The sequence below is a fragment of the Saccoglossus kowalevskii genome, chromosome 3 (genome assembly GCF_978046115.1).
Source record: "Saccoglossus kowalevskii chromosome 3, keSacKowa6.1, whole genome shotgun sequence".
Classification (NCBI taxonomy): domain Eukaryota; kingdom Metazoa; phylum Hemichordata; class Enteropneusta; family Harrimaniidae; genus Saccoglossus; species Saccoglossus kowalevskii.
The window spans coordinates 23,139,737-23,154,584 of NC_140643.1; the positions used below are offsets into that span (position 1 = coordinate 23,139,737).

General features: G+C 34.0%; 2 protein-coding genes across 2 annotated transcripts in view; one reads left to right on the top strand and one right to left on the bottom strand.

Moving 5' to 3' along the window:
• Nucleotides 1-4,435, bottom strand: part of LOC102806952 (uncharacterized) — a 45,395-nt gene extending 40,960 nt beyond the window's left edge. Inside the window, exons 1-4 of the mRNA XM_085496918.1 lie at nucleotides 3,950-4,435; nucleotides 3,068-3,216; nucleotides 1,956-2,051; nucleotides 1,418-1,490 (exon numbers count right to left, since the gene is read on the bottom strand). Of these exons, the coding sequence (XP_085353044.1) occupies nucleotides 1,418-1,490; nucleotides 1,956-2,051; nucleotides 3,068-3,216; nucleotides 3,950-4,283 (652 nt within the window). The 5' untranslated portion in view covers nucleotides 4,284-4,435. The remainder of the gene's footprint in view (nucleotides 1-1,417; nucleotides 1,491-1,955; nucleotides 2,052-3,067; nucleotides 3,217-3,949) is intronic.
• Nucleotides 4,436-4,477: 42 nt separating this feature from the next.
• Nucleotides 4,478-14,848, top strand: part of LOC100378770 (ankyrin repeat and SOCS box protein 13-like) — a 32,522-nt gene continuing 22,151 nt past the window's right edge. The window contains exons 1-3 of the mRNA XM_078010631.2: nucleotides 4,478-4,605; nucleotides 7,228-7,421; nucleotides 13,208-13,358. Coding sequence (XP_077866757.1) covers nucleotides 4,587-4,605; nucleotides 7,228-7,421; nucleotides 13,208-13,358 — 364 coding nt within the window. The 5' untranslated portion in view covers nucleotides 4,478-4,586. The remainder of the gene's footprint in view (nucleotides 4,606-7,227; nucleotides 7,422-13,207; nucleotides 13,359-14,848) is intronic.

The following is a 14,848-nucleotide window of genomic DNA, read 5'->3' on the forward strand; positions in this document are numbered from 1 at the left end:
GTTAATGTGTACACCATCTGGCCATGAACTCAGTGATCGGTTCAAATGATGTATACACTGGTAAAAACAACAAGAACAGCACAAAATTCTCAGCCAAACCTGAGACTGAATATTGCAGTAACACTGCTGAGTTAAGGTAGCGGGACTATTATTTGCATACTTGTTCTCATCTTCTAATTGTGACCAAATGACTACAAATAGACCCAGGAAAGTATATATTTTTAGAATCGCCAGACTTCAAGCTTTACAAAGGTGTGTTTGCCATGCCCGTATCTGCATTCTATGACCCCTGACTTAATCAAAGGTGAAAAATTACTTTTTCTGTAAAAAAAATAATTACGCATTTATGCTGGCGATAAGAAGTATTTTTTTCACTTTTCCTAGTTGTTCAATAGTCTGGTAAATTGAATGTGTCTGGTCAGTTTTATGCAAGCAACGTGTTTTAAAAAATAGTGTGCTGAATTTCAATTACTGTTTTAGTCGCATTGCCCCCAACTCAAACCACAACTCGGTAAATAATCGATGAAATAGTTTGTCTGGACACATTCAAGTTCATCTCATTGTCACCTTAAAGCTGTGACAATTTGGTGTTAATCCGACGACAATAAGTATACGTTATTTTTTGTTAAAGACCTTGTATTTTGAAAAACATAAACTCCTAGAAAACGTCCATGAAGTAACAGCAAAGATTTTCAAGCTTGTTTATCGGCACAATCAATTTGTTTTCCCATCAAGGTCTGCTTTAACATGTGTAGGGACATCCAAATGTGTAAGGCTATTGGAAACCAAAAAAATAAAGGAATGGGATAGCTATAATTGGATAAATTCGGCATATGAAAACACCAAAATCAATGATTTTTTTCAGTGGCTGTGTGACCTTGTGTCTGACACATTCACATGCAAATGACTAATCTGTGAAACAAACAGGGGCGGAGACAAACCACTCAAATGTTTGGAAACACTCATTGTGTGTCAGATAGCTACTGATAACACATCCTAACATTGCATTGTCTTGAGTTTATCTTTGAAACTTATAGGCACACAGATTAAACCTGTGTTGTTGATTTTGGAAAACACTACTTGCTTCCCTTCAGAAAATCTACATTTTAACCAACTTACATGACATTCTATGTTATGTTGACTTTATCACATGAAAGTTTATAGTGCATTTCATCAATTAATAAATAAATGTGAAAATCGTAATTTTCAACGCAAATAATAGTCTCGCTACCTTAAGTGAACATTTAAATAAATACTAAATGCTAATAGATTGGAAATTAAAACATTGTACTGTTCTAGTATAGAGAGTGTATTTACAGGATTTTAGACATTGTACGTTAACTCCAAATACCACTGCCAGGATGCTATGTCAATCAGTGACAAGGCAACTCAGAAAAACAAATATAATACAGCTTACCCATTTTAGAGTTGCCTAAACATGTCACACTGCTGCTGTTAATTCTTAATCCAAGCTGGCAAATATCTTTCGCCTAAATCGAACAAAATTTTTATACAATTAGTGTAATTACAAACTTCCAATTTCAAATACATGTCAATCAATCATGAGTCTAGATAGACACACTCAGGAATGAGAGAACAACTCTAATTAATGGTCCATATCAAAATTACAAATTGGTATTTACGTAAAACATGAATAATTATTTCTTTCAACTAAAAGTGAATATTGTAGAAGAGAAATTATTCACAGGGTTTAATTTCACTGGTTTGTGAAAGAAACGATACATTCTAATCCATTTAAAGTATTGCAATGAAAACTGCAATAGTAATATATCACCAATGCTGTACATCAAATTCACCAAAGCAACGGTTATAATTCAGCCTTCTAATTTAACAGTCACTTATAATTTTGTTTTCCTTATATGAATGTTATTATAAAAGCATTTAGACAAAGACAATTATGAATATTAAAAATATTATTTTATTTTCATGCTCACCTGATCAATATTGTCAACACAAAAGAAAGCATAGTGCTCATTTAATTCTTTGTCTGTTCTCCCTTCTGATTTCATTTCTTTTCGTTTTTCTTGAAACTGAAAAAAATAAAATAAAAACATAGGATAACTCGCACTGCACAAATTAACATACTCAGTCATGCATACAATGCTCACTAAATATGGCCATCACAAAATATTAAAAAACAAAAATATAATAATCAAATTTAAACTTAAATAAAAATGTGTGGAAAGCGAATTTGAAACTGGATTTATATAAAGCAAAATGTTTTTAAATTGGTATTTGCAGTCAGATTTCACAAAGGGAGTGTGACTCATAGTTACATAGTCTATTGTGAATTCATGGTATGTTTTATCAAACAATGGATAGGAATAACAATTGTTCAAACTAGCCTAGGGGAACATGCCTGTTGACAGACAATGCTAGGAACCCCCAGCAATAATCTCTTCAAGGTCATTCAATAAAAAGGTTAACAGTTAGTGTTTTATAACACTACTCAAAACTCAAAATTAATGTTCTGTTTGAACATGATGTTTGATACATGCAATTTATAAACAAAGAATGTCTGTAACTGAAAAAAAACTGAAAATAATGCTGGCATAATTCTAGATAACATGAACTCAATACACACACACTTGCAGTTTATTTGGGACATAAAGACCAATAAAAATGCCAACATCAGAAAGGTAAATAAAGCAGGTAATTGAAGATATTAACCATTTTATGGCTATCTTTTAATTGTTTGTTGATTTATTATACTTTCTTCACATACACCATTACATTAAACATTTGAATACTAATATTCTTTTTTTGCTCAGATACAAATGGACCTGTGTTTTACCTCATCATATTCAATCCCATAATCTTAATATTAATTTAAGCAAATAAACATCATAATTTTCGTCACAAATTTGATCATGAAAGCACAACATCACCACCATACAAGCTGTAACACAGCCCAGATTCACAATATCTAGCAACCTAAAGCTTATATTACGGTATATCGCACAAATGAACAGTTAGAAGTGATAATCATGGATAAACCTGATCATGAATATATATTAGTAACAGTTGCATGGCACATGCGTTTTACCTCTCTGTTCAGGTCAGCATTATGAACTAGATAAGCAGACTGATACGTGAATGTAGACTTGGAGGATCGTTCACGATAATGTTGGGAAACCATTGGCAGAATGTCCCTAGCATACTCTCTCGAATCCAGTGATAAGCTTTGTAGTAAATCTGGTGGGAGGAAGAAAAAAAAAATGTAACCCACAAATTTTGGTCAGTGTGTTAAATATGTTCATTTACCCCTACACAATATTGTTTACATTGTTGGTACTATAAATGACAGAGGTTTGAAAATTTGAGGGCACTTTTTCATAGGTAGAAAATTGGACCATTTTTTCTGTCATGCAAAATTTGGGAAAAATTGTCTATCACCAAATAAAACGACTTTAAATAGTTTACCAAGACAGTGGTGTACAACAACAAAAAAGAAGACTGCACACCTATTGGAACCAGACAAATGTCAATCAAAAGAAAATATAATATTGATTACTATTTACATAAAAAACGTCACAGATATAAAGTAAATCATAGGTAGAGCATTGCATAGTTTGCCAGGGTAGGACGGCAGATGTAATGATGACGTTTGCGTTGGTAAATTCCCAAGACAAAAAACAATTAATTAAAACTATAAATATACACATTCGTTTCGAATCATGTATTTTTAGGTAATTTTGTAAGATTTTTATTTACAAATTTCGTATAGATAATTTTGACATTCTGGATATGGTCTGTTGATAAAAAAAATAATCGTAAATATTCACGTGAATAATCATCACCATCGATCGAATTTGCAGTTTCGGGCGTAGTTGTTGTTGTGCCCGATTAACAGTTCGTTACTTATACTTATCGCGACTCGCAATCACATGCCCAACTCGACATTAAAATAACTCAGTGTAGACATTACCCTTGTTCTCCTTCTTCTTCCGGGGAATAACAAACGTCTTCATGGGCGAGATCGGCATATATTTGTGATCAGGTTCATGGTCTTCGTGATTTTCGCCAACACTGTCGTCTGTTAGACTGCATGTGGGTGAACTTTGCAACACGACTTCAGTGTCTTCGCTCTGTTGTAAGTCCGCCATGTTGGCTGACTCGTCGTTGAATTTGTTTGATTCTTCAGTTGACCTATGTATTTCTGCGATTCTTTCCGTGGCGTTTGTACGCCTACTCTCATCCCGGGAACCATCTTCGTCGCTTTCTTGGTTACCCAAGTTCAATATGTCAAACAAATTAGCCATGTCACATCGTCTATGGCGACATTAGCTCCGTGTTTACATGACTTCTGCACGTGTGTTTCCACGGCTCGTACTGTTTCTAATTCTCTCGATGGCTAGGACATGTAAACCAATCCGGGGCGTTCTTTTATGAACACACACAGGAACGCGAGTTCTTTATGAATAATGAGACACACAATTGGTGAACCTGTGGAGGTCAGTAAAGGTCAAGCAAAGCATCAGCTGATGATCGGCGATCAACCTAAAATGGGAGCGATTTGATCCGTTAAAAGTATCGGAGCTGCGTTGTTTGATGAAAACAGTTAAATGGAACGTTATTATTTTGGTAGGTACTGCACTAATGGCGGCAAAGTACGTCATTTGCGTAACAAATAAAGTGTCCACAAGCGGGAAATAATTCGTGCATAGAATACATTTATACTCGGTCTCCGTCATTAATTTTAATAATAACAAATAAAACCACCATTATTAAATTATTAAAAAAGGGAAATCAATCCCGGTGTTTGCACATTGTTTACACTTTTAATTACTTGTAATCAGTCTTTTGTTTCCCATTGTATAATTTTAAGTAAATTTGCCAGATGATAACAATAATGTTTATTAACATATATTCCACAGAATGGTAATTACAGAATAAATAATAACAGCAAAATACAGAGCAATACAATCTAACTAAACAAACTAAAAAGCAAGAGAAAAGGGCAACCATTATTCACCCTCAACGTGAAAAACTGTTTTGGGTACTGTATATAGAGCTTGATGATGGATGTTGAGACTCTTTTTAATGAACTGTGTTATTTGAATACAGATTTGTTCATTAGTGAGGAATCCTTTCAGTTTCCCTGTTCGTTGTTTACAAAATAGTGCTGAAAGTTTACCAACATGTTTTTGTACGTTTCCAAGTTAGGTTATTAGCTAGTCAATGCAACTCCCACCTGGTGCGTTATGTGACTTATGCATGTATGTTTTGTGGTTGATAAGTAAGACATTGGTACTCAAAGCAGCCCCAGGGGCTCAGGATAGTTCAGGTTGAAAAAAATAAAATGTTTCAGGAATAATTTAACCCTTATCCTGCCAGCCCCTTGTACTATTACAGTGATTTGATCAGATGGGTTAAGGAAAAAAGGATGACCAAGAAAAGATAAAGACAGAGAGTGGGAGAATAGGGTAGGGGATGATTATAGTAGTAAATCAATTTTTGTTTGTTGTGGAGGTGGGGCACAACACATAGTATTTATTTATACGTACTAGTAACTTTTTCGTAGCAAATTTTAAATAAATCATTCTCACAATTAATTTGAGTGATGAATGTTGAGCCAAAACTGGACACTAGAAAGAAATAAAGACAGAGTGGGAGAATAGGGTAGGGGATGATTATAGTAGTAAATCAATTTTTGTTTGTTGTGGAGGTGGGGCACTACATATAGTATTTATTTATACGTACTAGTAACGTTTTGGAAGCAAATTTTAAATAAATCATTCTCACAATTAATTTGAGTGATGAATGTTGAGCCAAAACTGGACACTAGTAGAAAGAAGAATAGTTTACCATATTAATAGGACCTAGCAAAAAAAAAAAATTGCAAGAATTTTTTTTTTTGGCCATTATGATTGTTGTTGACAGCTATATCTTCTAGTGCTGCCTAAGGTTTGGGTTAGCCTAAGGTTTGGGTTAGCCTAAGGCTTGCCTTAGTTTCAGTGTGAAATTACCTTAAGTCACGTTAAGACATGTATGCGCATTATGCTGATAGACATTGTGGGCTCTTGAGCCAATCAATATTAAATACATGTATTTGAGTTTGAATGAAAGCTGATGGTCTGTATTGACATTGTTTTTATTAATGTGTTTTTAAACTAATGAACAGCCTTCTGTAATATAAAACATCATTATATATCTGGTAGTAAAAACAATAGAATGTATTTGCATGTAAGAATTTGAATTGTCAAATATTTTTCGCTGGGGTTTTGTGTTTTTGCGTCCAAAATATGATTCAAATCAAGTCAACTTGATCACAAGAATGCCACACTGTATGCATTCAAGAGCAATATAGCCTGGTTCACATGTGCTGAGAAATGAAGGGTTTGAGCACTTTGTAAATATTCCTTGTAGTGGTTTATCTTTAAATCGGTGTTCACACCTATTCATGTCCTCTATGGAGACTTAATTTTAACACTAATAGTATATAAAAATGGCCGACCAAAACATTGTGTTACTGTTGTATCTTTTTTCACTTTTACGTTGAAGACGTTGTTTAAGAGGACAATCATTGCGTCCGTTATCACTTTTGTGTTGTGGAGATTCAGGATTGGAGTTGGAAATTGAATGTTTAATGACGAACCAGCAAAGGTCAAATTGTTTTTCTGCTTTGAGCAAATTAACACGTTCATTGTCATGCTTATTGTATGATCTACCTGGGTTAGGCCATGCTCACGAGCTGTTTGCATGTTGTCTGCAACCTTGTAGTGTAATGACACAATATCATTTTGATTGGCATTAGAGGGTGTTGTTAGACTATGAGTCCATGTTCACGAGTGTCTCATCTTGAGGGTTAAATACAGAACTCAGGGTCAAGACTTTGACTCCAAGCGAATTTAAACTAACTTAGGACAAGACTGGATCAATCTGTTTAACAGTGGGTTAAACTGAACTGTGGGTTGCGCTCTGTGTTTTGCTACACGTGTGAACACCCTATTTGTGATTGCATTGTCTTATACTTTATGATATTCACATAATAACCACACGTTGTTTATTTGGTTGGCTTGAGACAAAAATTTCTATATAACTGCTCATGAAAATATGTTCAAAATGTTCTTTACTTCTGCTATATCAGTGTACGAAGTATGTTTATACCTCCATGTATGTACTTACTCAAAAATTTACAAATCTAACATCATGACTTTTGCTTACAACTTGAATAATGCTTTATCATTTATCACATTTGTGAAGATTCCTGGACTTTAGCCGATAGAAGTCTCATGCACCATGCTGCAGCTAACGGCGAGATATTGGGATTACACAAACTGATTGAGAAAGGCGACTCTGTGAATATTTCAACTATTGATGGAGTTACGCCTTTACATGAAGCATGCCTGCAAGGAAGACTAAATTGTGTGCGCAAGCTTGTTAATGCTGGTGCTAGGGTATGTACAATTGTTTCCCGAATTTTTGTGCCAAACAAAAATATTCCAATGCTTCAGACGTCTTCACAAACTTTTTATTTAGGTGCTACCTATTATCATGGCCACTCTAAACTGTTCGATTTGAATGAGCAAACAAAGATGGTTGTTTAGTGTTCAGAAGATAAAAGTTAACAAATGATGATAACAGGAAATAAAAGTTAACAAATGACGATGGCAGGAGATAAAAGTTAACAAATGATGATGGCAGGAGATAAAAGTTAACAAATGATGATGGCAGGAGATAAAAGTTAACAAATGACGATGGCAGGAGATAAAAGTTAACAAATGATGATGGCAGGAGATAAAAGTTAACAAATGACAATGACAGGAGATAAAAGTTAACAAATGATGATGGCAGGAGATAAAAGTTAACAAATGATGATGGCAGGAGATAAAAGTTAACAAATGATGATGGCAGGAGATAAAAGTTAACAAATGATGATGGCAGGAGATAAAAGTTAACAAATGACGAAGCAGGAGATAAAAGTTAACAAATGACGATGGCAGGAGATAAAAGTTAACAAATGATGATGGCAGGAGATAAAAGTTAACAAATGACAATGACAGGAGATAAAAGTTAACAAATGATGATGGCAGGAGATAAAAGTTAACAAATGACAATGACAGGAGATAAAAGTTAACAAATGATGATGGCAGGAGATAAAAGTTAACAAATGATGATGACAGGAGATAAAAGTTAACAAATAATGATGGCAAGAGATAAAAGTTAACCAATGATGATGGCAGGAGATAAAAGTTAACAAATGACGAAGCAGGAGATAAAAGTTAACAAATGACGATGGCAGGAGATAAAAGTTAACAAATGATGATGGCAGGAGATAAAAGTTAACAAATGACAATGACAGGAGATAAAAGTTAACAAATGATGATGGCAGGAGATAAAAGTTAACAAATGACAATGACAGGAGATAAAAGTTAACAAATGATGATGGCAGGAGATAAAAGTTAACAAATGATGATGACAGGAGATAAAAGTTAACAAATAATGATGGCAAGAGATAAAAGTTAACCAATGATGATGGCAGGAGATAAAAGTTAACAAATGACAATGGCAGGAGATAAAAGTTAACAAATAATGATGGCAAGAGATGAAAGTTAACAAATGATGATGGCAGGAGATAAAAGTTAACAAATGACAATGACAGGAGATAAAAGTTAACAAATGATGATGGCAGGAGATAAAGTTAACAAATGACAATGACAGGAGATAAAAGTTAACAAATGATGATGGCAGGAGATAAAAATTAACAAATGATGATGGCAAGAGATAAAAGTTAACAAATAATGATGACAGGAGATAAAGTTAACAAATGACATTGACAGGAGATAAAAGTTAACAAATGACAATGACAGGAGATAAAGTTAACAAATGACAATGACAGGAGATGAAAGTTAACAAATGACAATGACAGGAGATAAAAGTTAACAAATGATGATGGCAGGAGATAAAGTTAACAAATGACAATGACAGGAGATAAAAGTTAACAAATGACAATGACAGGAGATAAAATCTAACAAATGACAATGACAGGAGATAAAAGTTAACAAATGATGATGGCAGGAGATAAAAGTTAACAAATGATGATGACAGGAGATAACAGTTAACAAATGATGATGGCAGGAGATAAAAGTTAACAAATGAGGATGGCAGGAGATAAAAGTTAACAAATGATGATGGCAGGAGATAAAAGTTAAATGATGATGGCAGGAGATAAAAGTTAACAAATGATGATGGCAGGAGATAAAAGTTAACAAATGATGATGGCAGGAGATAAAAGTTAACAAATGATGATGGCAGGAGATAAAAGTTAACAAATGATGATGGCAGGAGATAAAAGTTAACAAATGATGATGACAGGAGATAAAAGTTAACAAATGATGATGGCAGGAGATAAAAGTTAACAAATGATGATGGCAGGAGATAAAAGTTAACAAATGACAATGACAGGAGATAAAAGTTAACAAATGACGATGGCAGGAGATAAAAGTTAACAAATGACGATGGCAGGAGATAAAAGTTAACAAATGACGATGGCAGGAGATAAAAGTTAACAAATGACAATGACAGGAGATAAAAGTTAACAAATGATGATGGCAGGAGATAAAAATTAACAAATGACAATGACAGGAGATAAAAGTTAACAAATGACGATGGCAGGAGATAAAAGTTAACAAATGATGATGGCAGGAGATAAAAGTTAACAAATGACAATGACAGGAGATAAAAGTTAACAAATGACGATGGCAGGAGATAAAAGTTAACAAATGATGATGGCAGGAGATAAAAGTTAACAAATGACAATGACAGGAGATAAAAGTTAACAAATGACGATGGCAGGAGATAAAAGTTAACAAATGATGATGGCAGGAGATAAAAGTTAACAAATGATGATGGCAGGAGATAAAAGTTAACAAATGATGATGGCAGGAGATAAAAGTTAACAAATGATGATGACTGGAGGTAAAGTTAACAAATGACTATGGCAGGAGATAAAAGTTAACAAATGATGATGACAGGAGATAAATGTTAACAAATGATGATGGCAGGAGATAAAAGTTAACAAATGACAATGACAGGAGATAAAAGTTAACAAATGACAATGACAGGAGATAAAAGTTAACAAATGATGATGGCAGGAGATAAAAGTTAACAAATGACGATGACAGGAGATAAAAGTTAACAAATGATGATGGCTGGAGATAAAAGTTAACAAATGATGATGGCAAGAGATAAAAGTTAACAAATAATGATGACAGGAGATAAAAGTTAACAAATGATGATGGCAGGAGATAAAAGTTAACAAATGATGATGGCAGGAGATAAAAGTTAACAAATGATGATGGCAGGAGATAAAAGTTAACAAATGACAATGACAGGAGATAAAAGTTAACAAATGACGATGGCAGGAGATAAAAGTTAACAAATGATGATGGCAGGAGATAAAAGTTAACAAATGACAATGACAGGAGATAAAAGTTAACAAATGACAATGACAGGAGATAAAAGTTAACAAATGATGATGGCAGGAGATAAAAGTTAACAAATGACGATGGCAGGACATAAAAGTTAACAAATGACAATGACAGGAGATAAAATTTAACAAATGACAATGACAGGAGATAAAAGTTAACAAATGACGATGGCAGGAGATAAAAGTTAACAAATGACGATGGCAGGAGATAAAAGTTAACAAATGATGATGGCAGGAGATAAAAGTTAACAAATGACAATGACAGGAGATAAAAGTTAACAAATGATGATGGCAGGAGATAAAAGTTAACAAATGATGATGGCAGGACATAAAAGTTAACAAATGATGATGGCAGGAGATAAAAGTTAACAAATGATGATGGCAGGAGATAAAAGTTAACAAATGATGATGGCAGGAGATAAAAGTTAACAAATGATGATGACAGGAGATAAAAGTTAACAAATGATGATGGCAGGAGATAAAAGTTAACAAATGATGATGGCAGGAGATAAAAGTTAACAAATGACAATGACAGGAGATAAAAGTTAACAAATGACGATGGCAGGAGATAAAAGTTAACAAATGACGATGGCAGGAGATAAAAGTTAACAAATGACGATGGCAGGAGATAAAAGTTAACAAATGACAATGACAGGAGATAAAAGTTAACAAATGATGATGGCAGGAGATAAAAATTAACAAATGACAATGACAGGAGATAAAAGTTAACAAATGACGATGGCAGGAGATAAAAGTTAACAAATGATGATGGCAGGAGATAAAAGTTAACAAATGACAATGACAGGAGATAAAAGTTAACAAATGACGATGGCAGGAGATAAAAGTTAACAAATGATGATGGCAGGAGATAAAAGTTAACAAATGACAATGACAGGAGATAAAAGTTAACAAATGACGATGGCAGGAGATAAAAGTTAACAAATGATGATGGCAGGAGATAAAAGTTAACAAATGATGATGGCAGGAGATAAAAGTTAACAAATGATGATGGCAGGAGATAAAAGTTAACAAATGATGATGACTGGAGGTAAAGTTAACAAATGACTATGGCAGGAGATAAAAGTTAACAAATGATGATGACAGGAGATAAATGTTAACAAATGATGATGGCAGGAGATAAAAGTTAACAAATGACAATGACAGGAGATAAAAGTTAACAAATGACAATGACAGGAGATAAAAGTTAACAAATGATGATGGCAGGAGATAAAAGTTAACAAATGACGATGACAGGAGATAAAAGTTAACAAATGATGATGGCTGGAGATAAAAGTTAACAAATGATGATGGCAAGAGATAAAAGTTAACAAATAATGATGACAGGAGATAAAAGTTAACAAATGATGATGGCAGGAGATAAAAGTTAACAAATGATGATGGCAGGAGATAAAAGTTAACAAATGATGATGGCAGGAGATAAAAGTTAACAAATGACAATGACAGGAGATAAAAGTTAACAAATGACGATGGCAGGAGATAAAAGTTAACAAATGATGATGGCAGGAGATAAAAGTTAACAAATGACAATGACAGGAGATAAAAGTTAACAAATGACAATGACAGGAGATAAAAGTTAACAAATGATGATGGCAGGAGATAAAAGTTAACAAATGACGATGGCAGGACATAAAAGTTAACAAATGACAATGACAGGAGATAAAATTTAACAAATGACAATGACAGGAGATAAAAGTTAACAAATGACGATGGCAGGAGATAAAAGTTAACAAATGACGATGGCAGGAGATAAAAGTTAACAAATGATGATGGCAGGAGATAAAAGTTAACAAATGACAATGACAGGAGATAAAAGTTAACAAATGATGATGGCAGGAGATAAAAGTTAACAAATGATGATGGCAGGACATAAAAGTTAACAAATGACAATGACAGGAGATAAAAGTTAACAAATGACAATGACAAGAGATAAAAATTAACAAATGATGACGACAGGAGATAAAAGTTAACAAATGATGATGGCAGGAGATAAAAGTTAACAAATGATGATCAACCCTCCACTTTGGAAACAAATATCCATGTGGAAATCTTTTATTGGACATCATCAATTTGCTCACAGTCATTCATGTACAGTATTCTAAATTAATCTAAAACTTTATAAAATATCCATGATTCTTGAATTGTCACAACGAGTATTTCATTGGTTATTTTAGGAGTCTTCATTGGGTCTCTAACCAATCAAAAGATGCCTTACGAATCTTAGGATGTACTCTCACCTGACACTGCTTGTTGACCCCTTGTAAGCTACTACGATCACAGGTCATACCTGGGTTCTCTGAGGTTAAGCCCAGGGATTGTGTCAAAACTTGTATGTAGTGAGTCCAGAAAGTGAACTGCAACTGGCAATATATTCCATGTACAAATAGGACCCCTTTTGTACTAAAGTGCGAGTCGCCTCTAATATTGGAGGTCTGAGAAGCAAAATATGTTGTTAATCAACTTCCTAGTTAAGCCATTGTTTTCATTACTGTTGTATCTTTCCTCACATGTCTCTGTCTACTTAAAGCATTACAGTCGTTGCACCATGTCATGTTTGATATGCGACCTATAGTGATATATAATGCATGTAAAATACATTGTTCACCCAAAATTCGAACATGTGCCGTGTGACTGTATAATGCTTTAATTAAAACTGGGTAGATTCGACCTTCATGTCTATATTTGCCAATAAGGCATTCTGATTACAATTTTTTTTTATAAAATAATGTTTTTTAGGTGAATGCTAGGAACATAGACGGTGCTACACCACTGTGTGATGCCTGTGTTAAAGGCAATGTTGATGTTGTAAAGTTTTTGTTGCAGAATGGCGCTGATGTCAACCCAACATTATTGTCTGCAACACCACTTCATGAGGCTGCAATGCGAGGTAAAACAGATTTGCGTTGTCACTTTATCTCAACCAGTAAAAACCAAGGTGTCAATGTAAATAATCTCCTTCTCAGCTTCAGTTTTCTTTCCCAAAATAAGTCTTAAATTTTCTCATATACATGAAAGCAGCCTATGGTAAATTATCTAAAAGAAGAAAGAAATTAAAAACTACATATTACAAATGTTCACCTCAAGAGCTCAGTGTCAACCATGACAAAGCCAATGTTGACAATAGACTCTACTAATGTTGGGTTGAACATTTGTATTATTTTACTGAATCTGAAAACAGAAATTGTGGCAATCAATTATGACAATCTTCCTGGTCACACTCATAGAGCTGAATGCATGTATGAACACAAATAATACAAGTTGAAAGAGTTTAATTGAGTTTTATCATTTATGCCTTTTTACTTTCGTGGTTGTGTTGATAAATCTAATTTCAGCAGCTTCAGCATGACAGAGAATTAATTTTTACAAACACACCCGGTGTCACCTAATGCACAGCTATAAGCCACACTGCATTCCAGTTCACATTAGAACACTGAAATGAGCTGTACATGGAGGTGCACACTGCTTGGGTATAAGCTTATTTCAACACCATTCTCTGTCAATAAATACACTGTACAAAATATGTTGAAATACAAAATTATACTGTCAAAACATACATAACAAAAACAAATAAAGTGGTGCAGTCAAATGGTAAAGTCTTTGACTCTCAGATTCTTTAGGTAGACGAACTACGCAATAGCAGATCGAATGTCTCAAAGCACGTAGCTGAGCATGCTGGTGAAACATGTGGCAAGTGTAACTAAAAATCATGCAAAATGCTAATAGTAAACGGAAACCCTGCAAACTATTGATTTCATGAATATTTCCGCATATCGTGTTCCCTAGACAGGTTATTTGTGTAAATCAGGTAAATTCAGGAGTTGGTTAAAATGTCATGTTAAAATTAAAATTGACTTTAATTTTGCTAGAGACAATTTTTTTGTGATTGCTACTACCCCATTTTATGATAGTACTACAGAAAATTACTGTTCCCTCTACAACTAATTAGACTGTTCTTACTAATGATTGACAGATACAGAACTTTAGAACAAATACGATCGTGTTCTCACAGTGTATAGTTAGGTCATTCTAAATATCACAGCGGCCTAGCATTGGCAATGATAATACAAATGGTCATACATAATTTCTCACAAGTGCTGACAAAATTTGATAACTTCTCCTGTAATTGCATCAGCTACAGTTGTTTTGTAGTTTTCTTTTTGTTGGATAGTTATACTTCAACCATTCGTCTCCACTAGTCAGGTGACCAGTCAATGTCAAGTTTTCCCAACAACACAATTTTCTTTCATAATGGAGATGAAGGTCCAACGAAGTTTCCCTATGGCCATAGCAACCCTAGGATCAACAATCATAATGTCATCACTCAAGAGTGTTTATACGTTCAGACTTGGGGCGACCAAACTTCACTTTAATAGCCGC